The 22,371-nt window shown below is 36.3% G+C and overlaps 1 protein-coding gene across 2 annotated transcripts in view; it reads left to right on the top strand.

The window, feature by feature from the left end:
• The first annotated feature begins 2,823 nt into the window (after positions 1 to 2,823).
• The window catches only part of IDO2 (indoleamine 2,3-dioxygenase 2), a 40,643-nt gene continuing 21,095 nt past the window's right edge, over positions 2,824 to 22,371 (top strand). For both annotated transcript variants that reach the window (XM_056116909.1, XM_056116908.1), the window contains exons 1-4: positions 2,824 to 3,079; positions 11,268 to 11,363; positions 20,108 to 20,227; positions 20,980 to 21,098. In XM_056116909.1, the coding sequence (XP_055972884.1) occupies positions 2,888 to 3,079; positions 11,268 to 11,363; positions 20,108 to 20,227; positions 20,980 to 21,098 (527 nt within the window). In that variant the 5' untranslated portion in view covers positions 2,824 to 2,887. The remainder of the gene's footprint in view (positions 3,080 to 11,267; positions 11,364 to 20,107; positions 20,228 to 20,979; positions 21,099 to 22,371) is intronic.

Genomic DNA, 22,371 nt, shown 5'->3' with positions numbered 1-22,371 from the left:
CGTCAAGATCCTGAATGATCGGTTTTAGGCTCTTTGTGTTCCAAGAATGAGCAGATGCCATTGGGCTACACTAGCATGTGACAGGGACAAATAGAGCCATTACTGGCACCTGCTTGAGCAAATCGATGAGTAGCGGGATGTCAAATGATCAAGTGAAGTGATACTGTGTCATTATAAAAAGCAATTTCTCTCAAGTAGTTAACCATGCAAAGGTCATTAAGCAGAAGAGGAAAAACAATATTTACAAGTCAGCAGAGTCTGATCAGGAGGCAAAGGTAATTGACTGGTTGGGGGAAACAATCAACAAACCCAAGCTCCCTGTGGCCAGGAAGGAAGGGAAAACCACTGTTATCCTACACCACGCCACTCATTTATTTTGTGAATTCACATTCTACAACTTTTTTAAAAAATATATTTACTCAATTAGTCTTTAGACTTTCTCTATAAAGTAACCATTATTGTCACCAGTTTACAGATAACAAAAGATAGAGAATAGTCAGAAATCTGTTCAGCAAATATGCATTAGAAAAAAGTCAGGTAAACATTCAAGTCCTCTGGCCCTACAGATTGAACTCTTAGTTCACATAGGGGAACTTCTCTCAATTTCCACAGGAATGTTTCTCAGGAATAGCTAAGACACAGGAAGCTTGACATGATTTTGTACATATGATCTTTCTAGTAAAGGTATTTACAAATTAGTAAGAAAAAAATCTCACTAATATTAAGCAGCTCATATTCCAACACTCAAGACATTAAATTATATTTACATCGCTTTATGACTTTTCTAATGTTAGACCACTCTGAAGGAAATAATGTGCTATAACACAGAATATGAGATTCATTCTTCCAGGTAGGGTTGAGGAAGTTTAATATAGTAGACATTTCCTGATACTTCTTTAATCAATTGCTTCTTTTTAATTTAAACATTATCCTAATGTTTTAACATTAAATAGTTTTGAAACATACAGCTAGATTTGTTTTCCCAGCCTCGTATAATTTAGGTAGTAAAAATGAACAATATGAATTTTTCAAATGATCATCAGAAATATTTAATGTATGGAATATTCTGATAGAGTAATTCTACTCAGGTTTTGTGGGCCAGAGTGATAAAACAGCAGATAATGCACTTGCCTTATATGCAGCCAACAAAGGTTCAATCTCTGGCACCCTGAGTACTGCTTAGTATGGTCCCAAAATAGAAATTAGAGAGGGAGATAAAGAGAGAAAGAAAGAAAAAAATGAAAGAAAGAAAGAAAGAAAGAAGGAATTTCATTTAGATTTTTTATTTTGTCAATTTGAAATTAAACCTGTTTCTGGAGTGATAGCACAGCGGGTAGGGCATTTGTCTTGCATGCAGCCAACATGGCCGACCCGAGTTCGATTCCTCCACCCCTCTCGGAGAGCCCGGCAAGCTACCGAGAGTATTCGATATGCCAGACACAGTAACAACAAAGTCTCCAATGGAGACGTTACTGGGCCCGCTTGAGCAAATCGATGATCAACGTGAGGGCCTTTACTTTACTTTACTAGTGTTGCTATCAATTATATAAGAAAAACATGCAATTAAAATACATAACAAAAATTATGTATACAAATTATTTGTTACATATAGAGATAGTGTGTTTTCTTCATGAATAATATTTGGTACATTTCCAAAATGTCTAGTGTCCAGTATAAAAGAAAAGACTCATTTTGTGTGTCAATATCCCTATAGATTCATTTGAAAGCTCATCACAGAACCCAGGATTCCAAATGTGCAAGCCAGACTATAAAAGTTCTTAGAATATTTATGTTTAATAAACTTCCTATTCAGAAGAATGTCAAGTAGAGTCTCATAAAGTCTCACTTTGGGGTTGAGCCTAATGAGGTGCAAAAGAAATCACCAGAAATTTCCACCTGGCATCAAGATCTCCATTTTAGCTATGCTGTGTTCTCAATGAAACTCTGAAAGACAATTCATTTATGATCTCTCAAAAATTTATTGAGCTTCATCCAGTGGATTTTTCTGTTAAGGAAATACAAATTTAAGCTTTGGATAAAATTCTCTATGGAGTTTATAATCTAATAAAGATGAACAACAATCAATACTAAGAGTCAAGCTAGGGAGAACTTTAGCTGTGACCTCTATATAATCTAAGGTTAATATCAAGCTTTTCAGTTAAAATGATGCTTATGGACCAGATTTTTTACTATTAGGCTATGTAAGTTTAGTCTTTATTTATTTTACATTCAAGACCTCTTTAAAGTTACTGTGTTCAGACTTAGGATGCTCAGCGACCTATAGGGAATAAGAACCTTGATGTTTGGAACAAGAAAATTTTGGGCTGAATATACATACTTAGAAGCAATTAATAGAATGACAAGTAAGGTCAGATGGAAACACATATAACAAGGAGGCAGAGAAAATGGCTATAGTAGTGCTATAAATATCAAAGCCCATCTGAAGTTTCCATATACAATCAGAACCCTCCTCTCACTCTTATCATCACCGGTAACTGAAATAGCTAAATACAAATAACATCTACCTTGAAGAGTTTCATCTTTCGGTATTAAAATTAAGTTGTTGAAGCTTATCATGGTGTCAAGATAACAGATTTGACATGACCAATGGTCCAGTTCATCTCCTCTTTGCTTTTATAAAGTAGCACAAATTTGTCTTTAGGACCAAAACCCATATTCTTTATGGTGCATATCTGTAAAAAAAGAGAAATAAGATTTTTTTCTTCCTCTGAGGTGATTTTGTTTGTATATTTGCTTCGATCAGCAGCTTTTAAATGGCTTACTGAACTTGTGTCATAAAGTCTGTAACAGTTTGGAATTCAACCTCGGATCAAGGTTCTGTACGGTGACTGAGACTGAATGACTGACTAAACAAAAGAGATATTATATGAAGGTCTTAGAGTTTTTTTTTTTAAAAAAATATAATTGTGACATTTGTTTCTTCAGTGTCAGCTTCAGTGTAGGTATTACAAACAAAACTATGGAATCTCAAAATCAACATTTGAAGACAACACTGTCACTGTCTTTAAGAAGATTTCACATTTCTGAAGAGTATGGATTTCTTCTTCCAAATCCGCTGGTAAGAATCTATCCTTGGACCTGATCAGAATAGGTTCTTAATATACTGATTTGTTTCTTGCTTTATCTAATCTTTAAAATAAATGGAATATAAATACCAAGCAATTTACTGGGTAAATTTCTGTTGAATCTGTGAATATTTTCTTTATGTTAGAATAACACTTCATGGATATGCTCTGAGGAACAAAGTAAAAATTAGTAAAGGTCACACATTCTGACATTCTTTGCTTTGATTCTAGAAAAGGCCAGCCTCAATTCTGAGATTAGAACTAAATAAAGTCTCCAGGTCTGATTCTTATTTACCAAAAGATAATTTAACACAAACCACCTACATTTCTATATTTTGATCAATTTAAAACGGAGTATTTTATCAAGTTGCATGGCATAGTTTTGTCAGTATGTTTCAAGGTATGTAGTTTGGGATTAGTGAGAATATGGCAGGTGAGGCATTTGCCTTGCATGCAGCTGACCCAGGTTTCATCTGTGGCATCACATATGTCCTCCCACCAAGCATCCCCAGGAGGCATCCCTGAGGAGAGACAGGAGTGAGTCCTAGAATTGTCAGGTATGGCCTAAGAACCAAAACAAAACAAAAATTTAAACTGTGTCTTAGTTTGATTTGGAAATATTTGTTTATCACAAAACATCAATTTCTTCAGTTTTGATAATTTATTATGACTCCAGTACTTGATAAAAACATTAAGTTGTATATTACCTTGTGTAAATTGAGTCATAAGCTTACTCAAAATTTTATTTTTATTTAGTTATACATAGTATTTTATTTTGTTAAATTTCCTGTCTCTGGAGGCTGCTAAAGAAGGGTAGCTTATCACTACCCACAAATCAAAATTTATTATTTTTATTAAATTAAGGACACTAAGAAATTAAATGAAGATTAGGGAAAAAGTAAAAATGTTAAACACTATTCATAGTCCCACCAAAGAACAAATTACTTTTGGTGTTTGAAAAATCATTCACGTAAAATTATAAGTATGATTAAATACATAATTTTGAAAAGCTGTAAAGATGTTATTTCAGTGTCTCACTGCATACCCAATCCTGTGTTCTGCATTTTAATATTGTAAAATAAATTTTTCCTCAATTGATGTTCTATTTAATACTATTTAACACAGATATGCATATATTAAAATTTTATATCAATTTTAATTTACTGTTGCCATATACAAAACATTTATTAAGAAATTGTGTTCTACCTTTGGTGTTTTAATTATAATAAAAACATTTACAAAAAATCATTATGATTTTTTTTTGGTTTTGGTTCTGGTCTTTTTTTTCTTCTTCTTTTTTATTGAATCATCATAAGGTACAGTTACGAAACTTTCATGTTTGAGTTTCATCATACAATGATCGAACACCCATCCCTCCATCAGTGAATATTTTCTACCACAGGTGTCCCCAGTATCCCTCCCATGCCTCATTCTGCCTCTGACAAACAACTTGCCCCATATTCTCTCTCTACTTTTGGGCATTATGGTTTGCAATACACTATGATATTTTAAATAGTGACTAGTAATACTAGTAACTAAATTTGAAATTGTTAAAACTCCTTTCACATCCTTTGTTCGAATCTTTTATTTGTTCTGTCTCTAGGATCAAATTAATGTCCCTCTATGAACTCAAAAGTTTTTCAGTTTTTCTAACTGGATGCTATATATTATTTCAATTTATTGATTTTTTAAAAAAATGTGTTTTAAAAATTTTATTGATTTTAATTTTTATTAGTCACCAAGGATTACAAAGTTATACATGATTGAGTTTCAGGCATACAATTTTATACAATGTTTCAACTTGGATCCCTTCCCGAGTGTTCACTTCCTTCCACCATGGATCCTGCTTCCCTCCAATTCACCAGCCTGTCTCTATTTTAAATTGCTTTTTATTTGGTTGAATGAAGTTAGGTAGATGCTTTGGTAGAACTTTGAATAAGATCAATGTGAACATTATACTCCCACACTCAAGAAAATTTTGTTAGAGAACATGAGATCAAGAAAAAAGAGCTTTCTATAGCTACTGAGTTTCATTCTCAAATCTTTTACTCAAACCTCTTGGGGAAAAGAAATTTAATTTTTTTTTTAAATCTTAGACTTTTCAAATCTCATCTTCATAGGAGGCATTTTAAACAATATGTTACTTTGGTCTTCCCTCAAACAATTTACTATAACATTGTCTTCAAAACAATTTTATTTTTTCTAGATTTTTCAACTTCTTTAAAATAACTTTTTATATTATATACAGTTAGGGGCTGGAGTGATAGCACAGCGGGTAGGGCGTTCGCCTTACACGCGGCCAACATGGCCGACCCGAGTTCGATTCCTCCACCCCTCTCGGAGAGCCCGGCAAGCTACCGAGAGTATTCGATATGCCAGACACAGTAACAACAAAAGTCTCCAATGGAGACGTTACTGGGCCCGCTCGAGCAAATCTACGATCAACGGGAGGGCCTTTACCTTACCTTTTACCTTATTATATACAGTATACTTATAGGAATGCCTAATATTTTGTCTTTCAATATGTTACTGGGCTGGAGCGATAGCACAGCGGTAGGGCGTTTGCCTTGCACGTAGCCAACATAGCCGACCCGAGTTCGATTCCTCCGCCCCTCTCGGAGAGCCCGGCAAGCTACCGAGAGTCTCTTGCCCGCACGGCAGAGCCTGGCAAGCTCCCCGTGACGTATTCCATATGCCAAACACAGTAACAACAAAGTCTCCAATGGAGATGTTACTGGGCCTGCTCGAGCAAATTGATGATCAACGGGAGGGCCTTTACTTTTAATATGTTACTGATTTTAATATATTAATATTTAATTCAAAAATTATTCTTTTTATTATATTGCTGTACTCTTTAAAATAGATATTGCACTTCAAACCTAACGGTTTTGTGCAACTTAGAATATTATTTGTTCCATTTAATTAAAGGAAATCACCTTATTTTTCTTTGTCCTTTTGGCTGCAATCTTGTATCTATCACATTCATTCTTATTAAAATTTAATTTTTTATTATAAACAGTATGTTTAAAGTACTATTGTAATGGTCATTTTGATTCTAGTGTTTATGATATTATCAGTACCCAGTTTTCTACTGTTGAAACATCCTATTTATTTATTCAATTTGGGGGTGACACCTGGTAATATTCAAGGTTTCTCCTGACTGCTCTCAAGGATCACTTTTAGTTGGGTTTGGGGGCCATGTGGAGTGCCAAGGATCAAACCTTAGTCAATTGTGTGCAAGACAAACACCTTGCCCAAAATATTATCTCTCTGGCCTCTTATTTATTAAATTTTCCCTGCACCCATTGTGTATAGGATTTACTCCCTGCTCTGTGCTTAGGGATTTTTCCTAGTAGTTTTCAGGATAGTGCTGGAAATACAGATCATGATGGCTGGATAAGACACTTTATCTATTTCACTATCTCTTTAGTCTTTTTATTTTTTTTATTTTTTTATTTTTTGCTTTTGGGGTCATATGCCACGTTTCTCAAGGGTTACTCCTAGCTCTGCACTCAGGAATTACTCTGGACGGTGTTTGGGGGACCATATAGGATGTCGAAGATCAAATCTGGGTCAGCTGTGTACAAGGCAAATACTCTCCCTTCTGAACTATTGCTCCGATCCTGGCCCCTATTTTTTTTTTAAAAAAGAGATAAAATATATCTGTGCTTTGTAGATTCAGTGTTAATTCCAGTGGTTATCGGCCAGAAAGTGTGAGCCTAAGCATTTGATGCTCAAGTGCTAGGTCTCCACCTAGCCAATGTGGTGGCATTAGGATTCAACTTTTATTTTTGTAAATGGTAAGAATGTGCTCTATCCCTGGACTTTTCTCACCCACCCATTCCTGTTCTATTTTCGTCCAAACTTTTTTGTTTTTCTTTTTGGGTCACACGCGGCAATGCACAGGGGTCACTCCTGGCTCTGCACGCAGGAATTACCCCTGGTGGTGTTCAGGGGACCATATGGGATGCTGGGAATCGAACCCAGGTTGGCCGCATGCAAGGCAAACGCCCTACCCGCTGTGCTATTGCTCCGCCTCTTGTCAAAACTTTTAAGTTTTATCTTTTTGTTTAGATAAACTTTAATGTTACTAGGGATGAGGTGAAAGAAGAAACAGAGGTTATTTTTGGCCGCTTGTTTGTTTTTGCGGTGCTAGAGATAGAACCCAAGACCCCATGAACTGAAAATAATTATGTGACCACTAACTACAATCCTGACCTATTCTGTGCTATTTTCTTAACCAGAGTTTCAGCTGGTCATATTTATTTTACTAATTCTGTGATTTATTATTCTGTTTATGATAGTTTCTCATGCACATAATTTTAACAACACACTCATCACATTACTATTTCTATAAATACTTTTTAATTAATTAATTAATTAATTTGTTTTGCTTTTGGGGCAAAAGACAAGTGTACCCAGGGCTTTCTCCTGGCTCTTTTTTCAGGAATCACTCCTAGTAAAGCTCACGGAACCAGATGTGATGCCAAGTATTGAACTGGAGCCAAGTCATGGACCCGACCTGCTGTACTATCTCATCAAGCCTGAAACACTTGATTTTAAAATGCCTATTCTTTCAGATTTTTAGACATATTGATAAAATATATTAAAGGAAAGTATGTCTTTGCAATACTATCCTGAACACACCTTGGAATAACACTCTTATTGTAAGACTAATTTTTTAAGAGATGCCCTTTGGTACATGCGACTATTGATTAGGCCTAATCTCTCAAATTATTTATTAACTTGTAGATGTTTTTTTCTAGAAAAGAGCTTCAAATTATTTCTGCCAAATATAAAAAGTTTAAGTCACACTTCCTCAAGGGATATTAACCTATTTCAACATTATTTTAAATATGTACTTACTTAAGTCTATCAAGAATTACTATACTGATGATTTATTAGTGGATTAAACTTATTAACTATATCATTATACTTCAATATGTAATTTTTAAATGTTTTGAAAATTTTATTTTGATGTGAGCTTTGGTATAAATATCTTAAAATATGAATATATGTATATATATATTTCCCTCTATGATTTGTGCCTACTATCTGAACCCCCTCAAATGTGGTGTGGTAATTATGGAGAATGGGGAGGGAGTGTCTACTGATGTGTGCAGGAATATGTTCACTCATATGTGAGGTTCGGACTGAGCATGTAGGGAGTGGCCTTGAGTGTGGCGGTGGTTAGGTTGTGGAGGTTTTTGACTGCTGGGGCTGGGTCCCTTGGGAAGGGGAGGGCTCTCCGCTGCTCTCCTGTGGGGTGCCACAAGTGAAAGAGCCTGCCAGGAGTTTGGTGGCAAGGCTATGAGGGCCTCATATTTTGCTCCCTTCTGAAGAAGTAGCTGTGTGATCTGGATGGCGGCCAATGGTGAGATTATCTGGCACCAGCAGAAGGTGGTTTATGAGTGTGACCCCTGAGAAATGGGCAGACAATCACCACTTCTGGGTCCCATTGAGCCCAGAGTCCAAGGTGACGGCATTACCTGGGTTCCGTGGGACTTCGCTCATGTGGGGAGCGGCCTTCAGCGGCAGTTGGATTGTGGAGGTTTTCCGCTGCTGGGACTGGGTCCTTGGGGCAGGGAGGGCTCACACCTTCTTGGTCATCTTGCTCTATATAAATATTTTACATATGCATGCAAATACACAAATGCACTTGCATGTACTTGCAGTAATCAAAACATAAGAAAATATTTTCAAAAATATTAATGACCATCAAAAATAAATATAAACAATGCCCTCATGAAGTTATAAATTTAAAAAAAGAAAACATATTGTTCAATAGTGGAAAGATAGCTAGCACATATTTTCTTTCTGCTACATTTTGCAGAAATTTCTTAGACATTTCTATCATCTTGTCATAGATACTGAATATATTATTTTATTTCATCTATTTTTAATATATATTGCAGGAAATTTGGGCCACACCCAGCAATGCTCAGGGCATGTAGAACCAGCACCTCTGGCTCTGTGTTCAGGGATCACTCCTGGCCAGCCAGGGGAAACATATAGATTGACAAGGGTCAAGTAAGGGTTAACTGCAAGGGTTAACTGCATACCTAGCAAATGCCTATCCATTGTTGTACTATTGTTCTCTCCCTCCCTCCCGTTGTTCATCGATTTGCTCAAGCGGGCCCAGTAACGTCTCCATTGGAGACTTTGTTGTTACTGTGTTTGGCATATCGAATACGTCACGGGGAACTTGCCAGGCTCTGCCATGCGGGCGAGATACTCTCGGTAGCTTGCCGAGCTCTCCCAAATATACAGAATCTTTAATTTAGCAGTTAAAATTCTTAGTTTGTTGTAAGGAAATATTCAGAACATGCTTAAAAGTTCATGTATAAGTATAACTGTTTAGATTCATTAGTAGCAGTGCAAAATGATAAAGCAATTAGTTTTATCCATAACAGACTATTAAAATACCTTCAAAGTTTAGGTAGATGAAATAGGTGAACTGACAATAAAATTCTGACAATGGAAAAAACATTGTTTCATGCAAAGTTCTCAGGTGTTCCTGTCTTAGACACTTTAAAAATAAGAGTCTAGCAATTAAAATGTACTGATATAATTCATTGCATTCTTCAACTCTGGAGAAAACCTAAAGCAGACAGTGAATTTTTTAAGTATATGAGCTTCAACTTCAGGACTTGCTGGACCATGGGGCCTGAGTTCCACCACAGGTTGTGATTTTGTAGATCTGGAGTAGTCTGAGAATTTGCGTTTAGTAAATATTTAGGTGATACCCATATTGCCATGCCCATATTGTCATGCTTTGAGAACTATAGATTCAGAAAGTGCATGATTTTCTGGTACTGGTACAGTGTCAGAAAATTCAAAGCATTTAGGCACAGCTGGTAGGGTATTTGCCTTGCTTGAGGCCAACCCATACTCAATCCTCTGCACCCCAAATGGTCCTCAGAGTCTCCCAGAGGTAACCCCTTAGGGTAGAACATTACCAGATGTGACCTGAAAACAGAACAAAACAAAAAACTCATGCAGTTATTTTGAATGATGAAATAGATAAGAAATATGTGATGCTTTATTATTATGATATTATTTTACTGCTATGGTTCATTTTTATAACAGCCTTATGGGAATATAATTTGTATATAATAAAATCAAAACAATTTAAGTGCTTAATTAAATAAGCTTTGATGTCTCATCTAGTGCAACCAAGTAGAACCAATGTCTAATAAATTTAGAAACATTTTCTTACCATGAGATTTTCACCTATTTTTATAGTCTAAAAAGGCAACCACCAGTCAGCTTTCTGTGACTATAGATAAATGTTGTGTTTTCTAGAATTTTCTGTAAAGGAATTGTATACTACCTGTTGGATTTCCCTGCTAAAGTTCATATATTGCCCAAGTAGCTTGCTCTTTTATATTACTCAGTAGTGTTCAAATGTATGAATGTACCAGTATGCTCATTCTTTCACCTGATGAGGGATATTTCTGTTGTGTGTAATTTTGAATGAGGCTGTTGTAAAGGTTCCCAGGTGCATCTTGTCACATTGATTTCATTTCTCTGGGTTACTAGATGTAGAGAAACTCTGGATGTGAGAATGTGAGATTGCATGATTACCATGGGTTTTCTTTTAGGAGAGGCTGCTCCACTGTCTTCCAAGGGGACATCCATATTATCATCAGTGACGTAGAGGGGCTCCTGAGCCCCATATTCTCACCCCAACACCTGGTAACAATGACCCACTATTTTAGTCATTCCCATAGGTTTTTAGTCCTGTCTCTCTGTGGTTTAAATTTGTATTTCTGAGATGACACCTGAATTAAACATTTTGTTGAAGATTTGATTTTTTTTAATTGAAGTACAAAGAAAAGAGACTAAGTATTTAAAATTCCTTTTTAAAAATCCATGTAGAAAGGATTATGTATGCTATTATTCATGCTTCATTTTAATTTTTAAAGATTGTTTCATTTTCTCTAGAATTGCACTGTATCTTGTTAAATATATGCTCCAGATGTAGAATCTTTGTATTTAGTCATTGGTGTATCTGCATTGCTTTGCCAGAATCTAGCACATAGTAAATTCTCAATATTCACTGTACTAAATTAATCTAAATCCTGCTTTTAGACTTTGAACTAAAAGTGGCTATTGTCTAAAGCTATTTTAGATCTCAGGTAGATCTAAAATACTGAGATATTTCTACTTTGAATGCAGAAAAAACTTCCAGATCATTATGGGCCTTGGATGGAAATTGTCAATAAACTTCCTCACTTGATTGAGAGTCACCAACTTCAAGCTCAAGTGAACAAGGTAAACCACTTTTATCTTTCTTCTCCTAAATCCCTTCTCACCATCCTACTTTTATTTCATATAACTTCCTTCCCCTCCCCACCCTCCCCACCCCCACCTTGGAGCATCACGATCACGACCACCCTGTTGTTCGTCGATTGCCTCGAGCAGGTGCCAGTAACGTCTTCTTCGTCCTAGCCCTGAGATTTTTTTTTTTTTAAAGTGCCATATTCAAGGCTTTTTCAGGGTTAGGAGAATAAACCTTGGAGCATACCAGGACACAAACCATTGTCATTGACTTAACAAAAGCTATGTTGTTCTTCCCTGAAGAGCATGATGGTTTGTACATGACAGAAGACATTTCTTATTAAAATGTTCAGAACTTTCACAAAACAATTCATGGAACATTAATAACTAAAGTATTTGTTTCAGAGAGGCTGAAAATCAGAATTATAGGCAAGCTTCTGGATAAGCTCTATTTGGGAACCAGTGAAAATTCTCAGGGCTGTCACTTTTTTGTCACATGCTTAGCTTTTTATAACCAATGATCTTAATCTGATATAATATGGAGTTCACACTGTATTGCAGAAACAAAGGAATCTATGAGATATAATGTCAGAATTGGATTGGAGTGATAGCACAGCGGGTTGGGCGTTTGCCTTGCATGTGGTTGATCCAGGTTCGATTCCTCTGCCCCTCTCAGAGAGTCCGGCAAGCTACCGAGAGTAGCTCGCCCACACGGCAAAGCCTGGCAAGCTCCCCGTGATGTATTCAATATGTCAAACACAGTAACAACAAAGTCTCACGATGGAGACGTTACTGGGCCCACTCGAGAAAATCGATGAACAACAGGAGGACAGTGACAGTTATTGCTGCACAAAAATATTCAGTGTATATTTATATTTTTTGTAGACTTCTTTTTCTCTCAGCAGTTGGATATTTCAGTGATGCAAATATTATTTTGTACTTCCAGACTTCTTAACTAACCTACACATATTTTTTAGTTTTCATAATTACAGACTGATTTTTAAAATTTGTTTAATGCCTTCTAACTAATGAGCATAAAATATGAATACTGTAAGAGATGCAAAAGGATTATCAAAAGATTTCTGAAATTTGCAAACTGAACAACAGAATTCATTTTCTTGCTGCATAAAATTGCTCATTAAAGACTATAGAAATATTAAAAGGAAATTTTAAAATAACAAAATATATATAAAGGCAGGACACAAAAAATCCAATGATATATACATGATTTAATGGTATTGATGCCATATTAAATTATATTAGGCTTACAAATGAGGATCTCTAGTCTTCCTACTAAACTTCAGTCAAAGAAAAACAGAATAGAGTGTGAATCTCTCATCTTAAAGTAAAAGGGGATCTCTGGAGCAATATTCCAGAAAGGAAAATCAAATTTCAATTTGTGAACACAGAGAACTGTATTTTCCTCACTTTGGACTGTGTCCAAATTTTTCTCAGGCTTTATTTGACCACTGAGTTATAAGTAGTGTCAGCAACTTGTTAAATAATTTGTTGAATTAGTGTTTCTGGTAGTTTAAATGCTACTGAGAAAGCCCTGTCACAGAAGGGATTGTTAAGCTGTTTATGTAAAGCCTGTTCTCTCAGTGGTCAGAGAAGTCTCAGTCAAGAGAACTATTGAAACAGCACATCAATAAAATTAACCTTTCAACACTTCTCTTGAATAGTTTATCCTCAGAAATAACACCTAGTTAGAATGAATAAAATAATTTGAAAATGATGTATTTAGAATCAAGTTCAAGGAGTTCTCACTCTATTACAGTGAACTCTGAATACAGATAAGACTATAAAATTATAAGGAGGATAATTGGACACAAAGACATTAATACTCACAAAAGCATCATGTCAGAATCTAGAGTGAGTCACCTACAAACAATTTCTCTACAATCAGATGATTTAAAAACCTCTAAGCAATTCATTCTTTGTGATATACAATGCTAAGAGGTTTGCAGATGCAGAGAATCACACAAAGAATCACACTGCAGTTTTAATACTATAACACTATAATCATTATTCACATGTGCACCTTGCATTTAGAAATAATTCACTGCAGTCTCTCCTTTATTATAAAAAAGGTAAAGGTAAAGGCCCTCCCGTTGATCATCGATTTGCTCGAGCGGGCCCAGTAACGTCTCCATTGGAGACTTTGTTGTTACTGTGTTTGGCATATCGAATACATCATGGGGAGTTTGCCAGGGTGTGCTGTGCAGGTGAGATACTCTCGGTAGCTTGCCGGGCTTTCCGAGAGGGGCGGAGGAATCGAACTCAGGTTGGCCATGTTGTCTGCGTGCAAGGCAAACGCCCTACCGCTGTGCTATCGCTCCAGCCCTTTATTATAACAAAATTAAATTCTTTCAGACTATAATTTAAATAAACAAAATAATATATCAAATGTCATAGTGAAAAATTATATGTAGATGAAGGAATGTTTCATAAGTGGGATATTTTAAGGTAAATTTGATGAATAGAAATTTTATCCATGAAAATATGCAATAAAGGAAGTAAAAAGTCAAGTCCCAAGCTGATAGGATATAGTGTCATATCAATAACTGAGAAAAGTACTTGCATTTTAAATATATAAGGTACTGGAAATCAACAAGGAAAACAACCAAGTAAAAAAGCATATAATAGATATTAATAAATATTTTATGAGATAGGAAATCAAAATAACTGATTGCCATATAAAATATCTGGTACCTACAGCTAATAGGACAAATTGAGTTAAAACTATAAGAGCATTTTTCATTAGAAACCTGCAAAAAATGATTGCAATTCTGATATTTTCATGATAATTTTCTTAGTGTAGTGATTAGAACATTCACTTCACAAGCTTGACATTTCTAAGTACCAGTAAAGTTAAACTTTAAGGTTTTCTTATGCATTGTGGATGACAAGAAATTTGTCGGTGTTTGTTAACTTTGAAAATATTCTTCTAATTTATTTCATTATTGTGTAAATAAATGCCATAGGGCTTCATGAACAGGTCTGTTTTTTAAGGACTTTTCTTCAATTTCATACTAACAAAAATGTAAGAAATTAAACAATATAAACAGTCTGAGAAGCTAACTAAGCATCATAAGTCTTGCTGATGTACTGATTCCATAGATATCCTAAAAGGTTGGTTCTTCCTGGCTTTCTTCTACTCAATATGGGCACATCTCTTCTGACAGACTCTGACTCCTTTACTTACTGCCTAAATACTACAGTACCAATTGCCACCTGTATCACTGTAAAAAATAAACCTATCTATAGGAGAAAAAATATATTTTGTATCAAAACAAAAAAATATGACTATAAGAACAATGGACTTAAGTAGCATGTAGATAATTTCAAAGTTATTCAACTTATATTAAATATGATCTAGTTAACATAAATATTTTATTTTTGAACAGCATACAAATAGCATATTAATAGAAAATACAAGTTTCAAAGTGGGCACTTTTGAGAAGCAGACAGAGAAGGTTTTAGTGATCTATTTCTTTTGTTCTCCTTTTAATTTTTTTTTTTGAGCCAGGGATTACTCCTGACTCTGAACTCAGAAATTACTCATGTAGGTGTACAGGGAATAGAACCATATGGGTTGTAGGAATAGAACCTGGGTAGGCCACATGCAAGACAAGAGCCTTCCCTGCTATAGTATTGTTCTGACCACAATTTAAAAATGGTGATGGATAATAAAATATTTATTTACATATATTCTTTAAGATAAATGTGCATACATATAGCTATTTCATGTGCTCATGAATTTAAATTGTGTTTAATATAATTACTAACTTGAAAATTATTAAACATATTTAAACATTTTCTGTTGAAATCATGGAGAGCAGAGGCTTTGCCCTTTATTATTTGTAGATCTCATAAAATGTTCATTCTGTTTGCCAATTATGCAAAGACTTATTACTGATAGTCCTCAAGATTTTCCAGAATATTGAAAAAATGAAAATTCTTCCTAACAGCACATAATGTTGGATTCAGATCCAACATTACCCAAATAACAAAAGTAGACAGATATTACTAAAGATAAAACTGCAGGCTGGTATCCTTGATTAACATGGATGCTAAGATCACTTGATCAACTGACGTCCTGTTACTCATCGATTTGCTTGAGCAGGTGCCAGTAACGTCTCTATTCGTCCCTGTCACATGCTAGTGTAGCACAATGGTGTTTGCTTGCTGCAGGAACACAAAGAGACTCAAACCATTTGTTCAGGGACTTGATGAAGAAGTCTGATCATCTCGTAGGTGGGCAGTCACGTGATCTTTTGAGTCCCGTGGAATCCAGTCAGTAATGGCTATAGTTCAGCGGTTGTCTTCAAATTGCATTAGGTGTCCAGCCCATCTGATTTTCAATGCCTTTGAAAACGAGACAGCATCACTGATTCACGATCGTCACAGAGGCTGGAACTTAAGTGAAGCTTGATACTCCAAGCTTAGCTTTTTCGATTCCTCTTTGGGAGACCCTAGTAGCGTTCTTTAGGGCTCAGGTCTCTGAGGCATATGTTAATGCAAGAAGAATGAAGAGATGTGCCCAGAGCCAGAGGTCCTTTGTCCTCTTAGTTATTTCTTGGGTGCTCTTGAAGGCATTCCACACTGCTCTCTTCCTCTTGAGCAGCTCAGGTGCCAGGTCATTCGTCATGTTGACTTCTCGACAGAGATACACATAACTGTTGCATTCAGAGATGTTCATTCCATTGAGAGTAATGGAACATCAGGAACGAGTCCTTTCTCATGAACATTGTCTTTGTGAGATTCAGCTGTAGTCCAACCTTTCCACACATACGGCCAAAGTCATCCAGCATTTGTGCCACTTGGGTAATGTTTGTTGTTATTAGAACAATGTCATCAGGCAAACGGAGGTGGTGTAGTTGTCGACCGTCTATCTTCACTCCCATTTCTTCCCATTCCAGTCATCATGTGATGTTCTTAAGGGTGGCACTGAAGAGTTTTCGTGAAATGGCATCACCCTGCCAAACCCCTCGTCAATGATCACTTCCCTGTAGGATGGTGAGATCCTGGTAGTGAATCTGTAATACAGCTCATGGAGGATCCTAATGTATTGAGTTTGAATGCCCTGTTTGGCTAGGTCTTCGATGGCCGCTTCCATCTCAACAGAATCAAAGGCCTTCTTTAAATCAATGAACATTAGACAGAGCGGCATCTTGAATTCCCGAGAAACCTCAATGAACTTGGTTACCGTGTGGATATGTTCTATTGTCCTGAATCCTTTTCGGAACCTGGCTTGCTCGCATGGTTGTCCTTCATCTAATGTTCTGCCAATTCTATACAGAATGACTCGAATGAACAGCTTGTAAACGAGGGACAACAGGCAGATTGGGTGATAGTTGCCAATGCTGTGGATGTATCCCTTCTTGTACAGTAGAACGGTTCTCCTGTTTTTCCACTGGGATGGAACCTTGCATTCAGACAGGTAGTGTGTGAAGAGCTGTGTCAGTGTATTGGTGAATACTGATGGCAGATTCTTCAGGTGTTCAGGTCTGACCTTTTCTGGGCTGGGTGCTGTATGCTTCTTTACTGAAGATTTCTTCAGAAAATCTTCAGATTTCTGATGGGAGAACGTTGGAAATGACATATCCATCCTGCAGAATTTGGTATGTGGGCAGGTGGATGTGGCTACTGAAGAAATTCGAGTAGAAGTCATGTATAATCTTCTCCAGTGCCTTTCTGAAAGATGGGATAGATCCATCAGGATGTTGGAGAACAGTCATCTTGGTATTGTAGTTGGTGAAGGATAGGTGGGCGTTGCAAATGCTTTTCCTGGCCTCTGTCACATTTGCCAGCACTGCTGCTCTTCTCTCTTTCAGGTCTTCCTTTATCGCTCCTCTGCACTGCTTTGTGAGCTTGGGCATTAGGTTGACTGAGACGAGAAGGTATCCATCACATCATGCCATTTTCAACACTGGAAAAGTTTTCCTCTGAATATGTGATGAAAGAGGCGTCAGTACTGTTGGTGTCCATGTCAACACAAGATTGGCCATGAGTCTTGATTCATTCAAATGCCTAACAATCTGAAGGGACAACTATACTTGAATAGATGTGGCCTATTGCCAGCAGTTTCTAATCTTTGTTGCTTACGCACCAACATCCTACTACGATGAAGAAGAAATTGAGAAGTTCTACGTGGAGCTGGAGAAGTTCTATAAAGATGACCATACTTTTTACAAGATCATTGTCGGTAATTGTAATGCCAAGATAGGACCGAGAAGTTTGGCCGAAGAACTCCACATCAGGAGCCATGGCCTAGAATGGAATGAACAGGGTGAGAGACTGTCTGAGTTAATCTTGTTGACCAAGACCATCCATGATAACTCACAGTTCCAGAAGACCGAATCTAAACGTTGGACATGGGAGTCTCCTGGTGGATAGTTCCACAACGAAATTGACCACATTATATTCAATTGACTGTTTAGCTTGACGGATGTCTCTGTTGTCCCAAAATCCGAACAGGATCGAACTGCTGTCTCCTTCATGCAAAATTCTGCTTCACGGAGTGTGGAGAAAGGACTGCAAAGTTTAAGAAGAAAACTCCCAGAATGACCACCACTGGGAACTCTTTGGCACTAGTGCCACAACATGGGAAGATGCCATCGTTGATGAAGAATACAATCAACTGGTTCAGCACCTCCATGATTGTGCGAGGAACGCTGAGAGAGAAAGCCACAAAAAGACACCTGTCTTCAGAAACTCTCAAGTTCATTCACCAACGTGGCTTGTTGAAAGCCTCAAGCAACCACAAGGATGCTAAGATACTCAACAAAATCGAATGAAAAAAATCCAACAATAGATTAAAAAGGATCATAATCTATGATCAGGATTTATTTCATGAATGCAAGTATGGTTCAACATATGAATATTAATACAATATACCATGTTAAAAACATTAAGATAAAATTATATAATAATATCAATGGAGATCAATAAGGCTTTTGGTGAGATTCAGTATCTAGTTATAATAATAATAATAATAAATCTTTGGGTCAGAGAGATAGTAAAGGCTTTAAGGCACTTGCAGTGCATGCTGATGATCTCTGTTCAATACCCAGAACTACATATGGTCAACTGAGCACTTTTCAGTGTGACTCCCGAGCACAAATGTAGAAGAAATCCATGAGCACTACCAGATGAGTAGTCCCATTTCCCCAAGGAAATCCATGAACATTAAAGGGATCTTATATTATATCTCAATATGTATCTAACGCTAACAATAACCCATGCAACAGATGTGCAAGTAACATCATACTCAGTGAAAAATGAAAACTTTTCTTTTTAGATCAGACAAAAGTCAAGGATATACACTTTCTTCACTATTGAGTATAGTTTAGAAACTCCAGCAACTAAACAATAATAATAAATCAAAATCATAAAAATTGTAAAAGATGTTCAGCTTATTATTTGCAGATGTTTTAATATACATAAAAGATCCCCCGAATATACACCAGATATTAGAGACTAGATTAGGCCTCATGAAAAACATTGAAGAAAACAAAGGCAATACTCTAAAGGTGTTTTTAATAATCCAATTCTATTGACAAAAGCAACAAAAACAAAAATAAACATGGTATCACATAAAATCCGAGTCACTGCACCAAGCCCTTTCCTTGATAGCACAGCGGTAGGGCGTTTGCCTTGCACGCAGCCAACATGGCTGACCCGAGTTCGATTCCTCCGCCCCTCTCGGAGAGCCCGGCAAACTACTGAGAGTATTCGATATGCCAGACACAGTAACAACAAAGTCTCCAATGGAGACGTTACTGGGCCCGCTCGAGTAAATCGATGACCAACGGGAGGGCCTTTACCTTTACCACATAAAATTAGAAACCTTTTGTGGCAAATAAGACTTCCTATCTAATGAGAGAAAAATATTTGAGCAATATGTATCTGACAAAGGACTAATATTCAAGACACATGAAGTACTGACAAAGCTAAGTAACAATAACAACAACCACATAAAAGTTTTGGGAGAGAAGACAAGCAGAAACTTCATCAAAGAATATATAAATATTGTCACTAAATACTAGTTCATTATCCTCAATTCTCTATGATTTCCAATGATTGTCTTGTGGTTATACATCCATTCTCTTTGGGGGTGTCCAAAAGTCCCCCTTCTCTTTCTGCTTGTCAGCATCTGCTCATGGGTATCAGTGAAAGCTTTCCCTTCTTTTTTCCTGTTGACTCCCATGTCTGGTATGAATAAATTCTCTGTTTCTCTCCCTTTCTGGTTAGCCCCTACCTAAACTGCTAATATCTAAACTGCTTATTAATGTGAAGAAGAAAGGAATTGGCCAACTTTTTAAATCAGATTTTTAACTCTACTGAGCCTGGAGCAATGAGTAATACCAAGAAAATAGCTCCCACAAAGCAAGATTGTTATTAGGATAAGCTGGGTCAGAAATATCAAGTAAGCAAAAGTGTTCTGGTATCACAAGACTACAAAGTTGCTGTGAGAGGCTCCCATGAAATACATTCTCTGTCTTGTATGTTACAAATCAAACTGTCACTTCAGGGATGAGGACCAGTGTAATACAGTCAAGGATAATAATGGGAGGCACTGGTGGAAAGATTAGATACTTCTCAGATAGGTATTGTTGAATATCACCGATACTGCTGTGTTCTAGGATCTGTAGAGATGTGATTGTGCATGATGTTCTAAACGCCTATGCCCATTCCCACCCTTGAACTGATAATACTGATAATTGCTTGTACAGATGCCTCTCCTGGATTGCCAGTTCCTTACGGGTCATCGGGAACACCGCCTTGCTCATTTGGTCCTAAGCCTTATTACGATGGGGTATGTCTGGCAGGAAGGAGAGACACAGCCCCAAACGGTAAGGGTCAAGCTAGTAAGACTGCTTTATCAGTTTGACATTATCCTGATTACTGGAAAATGGGTCACTTCTTGTTCTTTCTTTGAGTATTAATTGAAAAAGGACAAAGACTTCCCTTAAATAAAGCACTTATTTTTCCATAGTGTAGAAAATTTTCCTTTAGTCTTTTCTCTTTAATTATTTTTTCTGAACCTTTTTACAACTGTATCTGAAATGTTCCATTTAAATTCAAAGTTTTGATTTTAAAAGATTAGAAATTGTTTATGTTTTATATCTATAATAATCCTTGATTAAATAGTCATCTGGACTATGTAAATTTTTCCAATTCCATTCAACAATATTTTCCCATTTCCCATTATCATGTTTTATTTGATTCAGACATGATTTATAGTTTTTACTGAGAGTCTTTTTTTCTACTTCTTTTTAATTCAGGCCCCAAATCATGAGTAAACACTTGGTGACTTTCTAAATGTAGAAAGCTAATCTGGGAAATTATTTATACTTTATGTGTAGATGTAATTTCTAATTTTATATTTTTATGGATATTTGAGAATGTACTTAAAAGCTTTCTATTCAACTGGTTGTTATTAAAAACATTTGAGTGAATCATTTCTATACATAGCTCAGGGAATGCCAGTTTTCTCCCCAGCTTGTTTCTCAAGTACAGAATTGTGGATGAAAAGATAATCATAATTGCTTTCTTTGCTACACTCTTCCACAATATGCTTATTGTTTGCATCTATATCTGAAAGGTTCTGCCACAGAATCTTGCTCTTCCATTTGTTGAAGTCTCCAGGAACTTGGGCCTCCCTCCTATCCTGGTCCACTCTGACTTGGTGCTATCAAACTGGACTATGAGGAACTCTGAAGGGTAAGCGTGAGAAAGAATGCCTCGGATTCTAACTCATGGAGATTCAATAAAGAGTAGTTTCGCGACTTACTCTATCCAAACAGGAAAGTCGCATGCTGTTCTTATTTTTATATATCTTTTATTAGAGATGTTCACACCTATTGTTTGCTTCATGAGTTCAAAATTAGGGTAAACCTTAATACATAGTAATAATTCAGTTTCTAAAAGCTTCTCCTCAAACTGTTCTGAACACTTGGATGTGTAGACCACATTTTCTGGTTTGAATCAGAATTCAACTACTTACAATCTGAAGTTTGTGTGTGTGTGTGCGTATTTTTTTGAATGAATATTTTCCTGTTCTGAGACTAGATACTCAAAAGTAGAATTGCTGGATTTTAGATAGCTCAACTAAAGTTTACTTTTTTTCCATAGGGGTTGAACCACTTTTTTTCCATAGGGGTTGAACATTCTCACCAGCAGTGAATGGGAGTTCCTTTTCCATCACATCTCTGGCAAAGATGGTTCCCAATATTTTTGATATATACCATTCTCATTGGTGTGATATAGTATATCATTGTCATCTTAATTTGAATTTCCCTAATAATTAGTGATGGTGATGGTGAGCATTTTTAAATGTTCCTATTGGTCATTTGTTGGTATTCCTCAGAGAAGTCACTGTTCATTTCTTTAACCATTTTTGATGGGGTGTTTGGACTTTTTTGTTGCTGAGCTTTGTGACTATTTTATATATCCTAGATATCAACAATTTACCTGATTAAAAAATATTTTCTCCTATTTAGCTTATTTTTAGTCCATCTTCCTTTTGCCATTCAGAGATTCTTTACTTTGATGTAGTACCTTTTGTTGATTTTTATTTTGTTGCCTTTTTCCGAGGCATTTTTATCATTGAAGACATCTTTTGAGGTCCAGATCTTGGAATGTTCTGCCTATTTTCCTTATATTTTATAGGTTATGGTCTAATCCATTTTGAATGTACTTTTGTGTAAGGTGTGAGACATGGATCCAGTTTCAAATTTTTTGTGTTTTTTTCAGTTTTGCCAGTACCAGGAAGTTTCAATTATGGTATTATAGCATAGTCTGGGAACACAATGCCTTCCATCATTTTATTTCTCAAATTTACTTTGGTTATTCTTTTTTAAATAAAATTATCTATTATTTTCAACACCCATCCCTTCACAGTGCATGTTTCCCACCACCAATGCCCCCAGTTTCCTTCCTGCCCCCACCTCCCACCTGTATCTGTGGCCAGTACTTTTCTTCTCAAACTCTCTGT

This window comes from Sorex fumeus, unplaced genomic scaffold, assembly GCF_029834395.1.
Source record: "Sorex fumeus unplaced genomic scaffold, SorFum_2.1 ptg000033l, whole genome shotgun sequence".
In the NCBI taxonomy this organism is placed as follows: domain Eukaryota; kingdom Metazoa; phylum Chordata; class Mammalia; order Eulipotyphla; family Soricidae; genus Sorex; species Sorex fumeus.
This window is presented reverse-complemented; position numbering and strand designations above follow the sequence as displayed.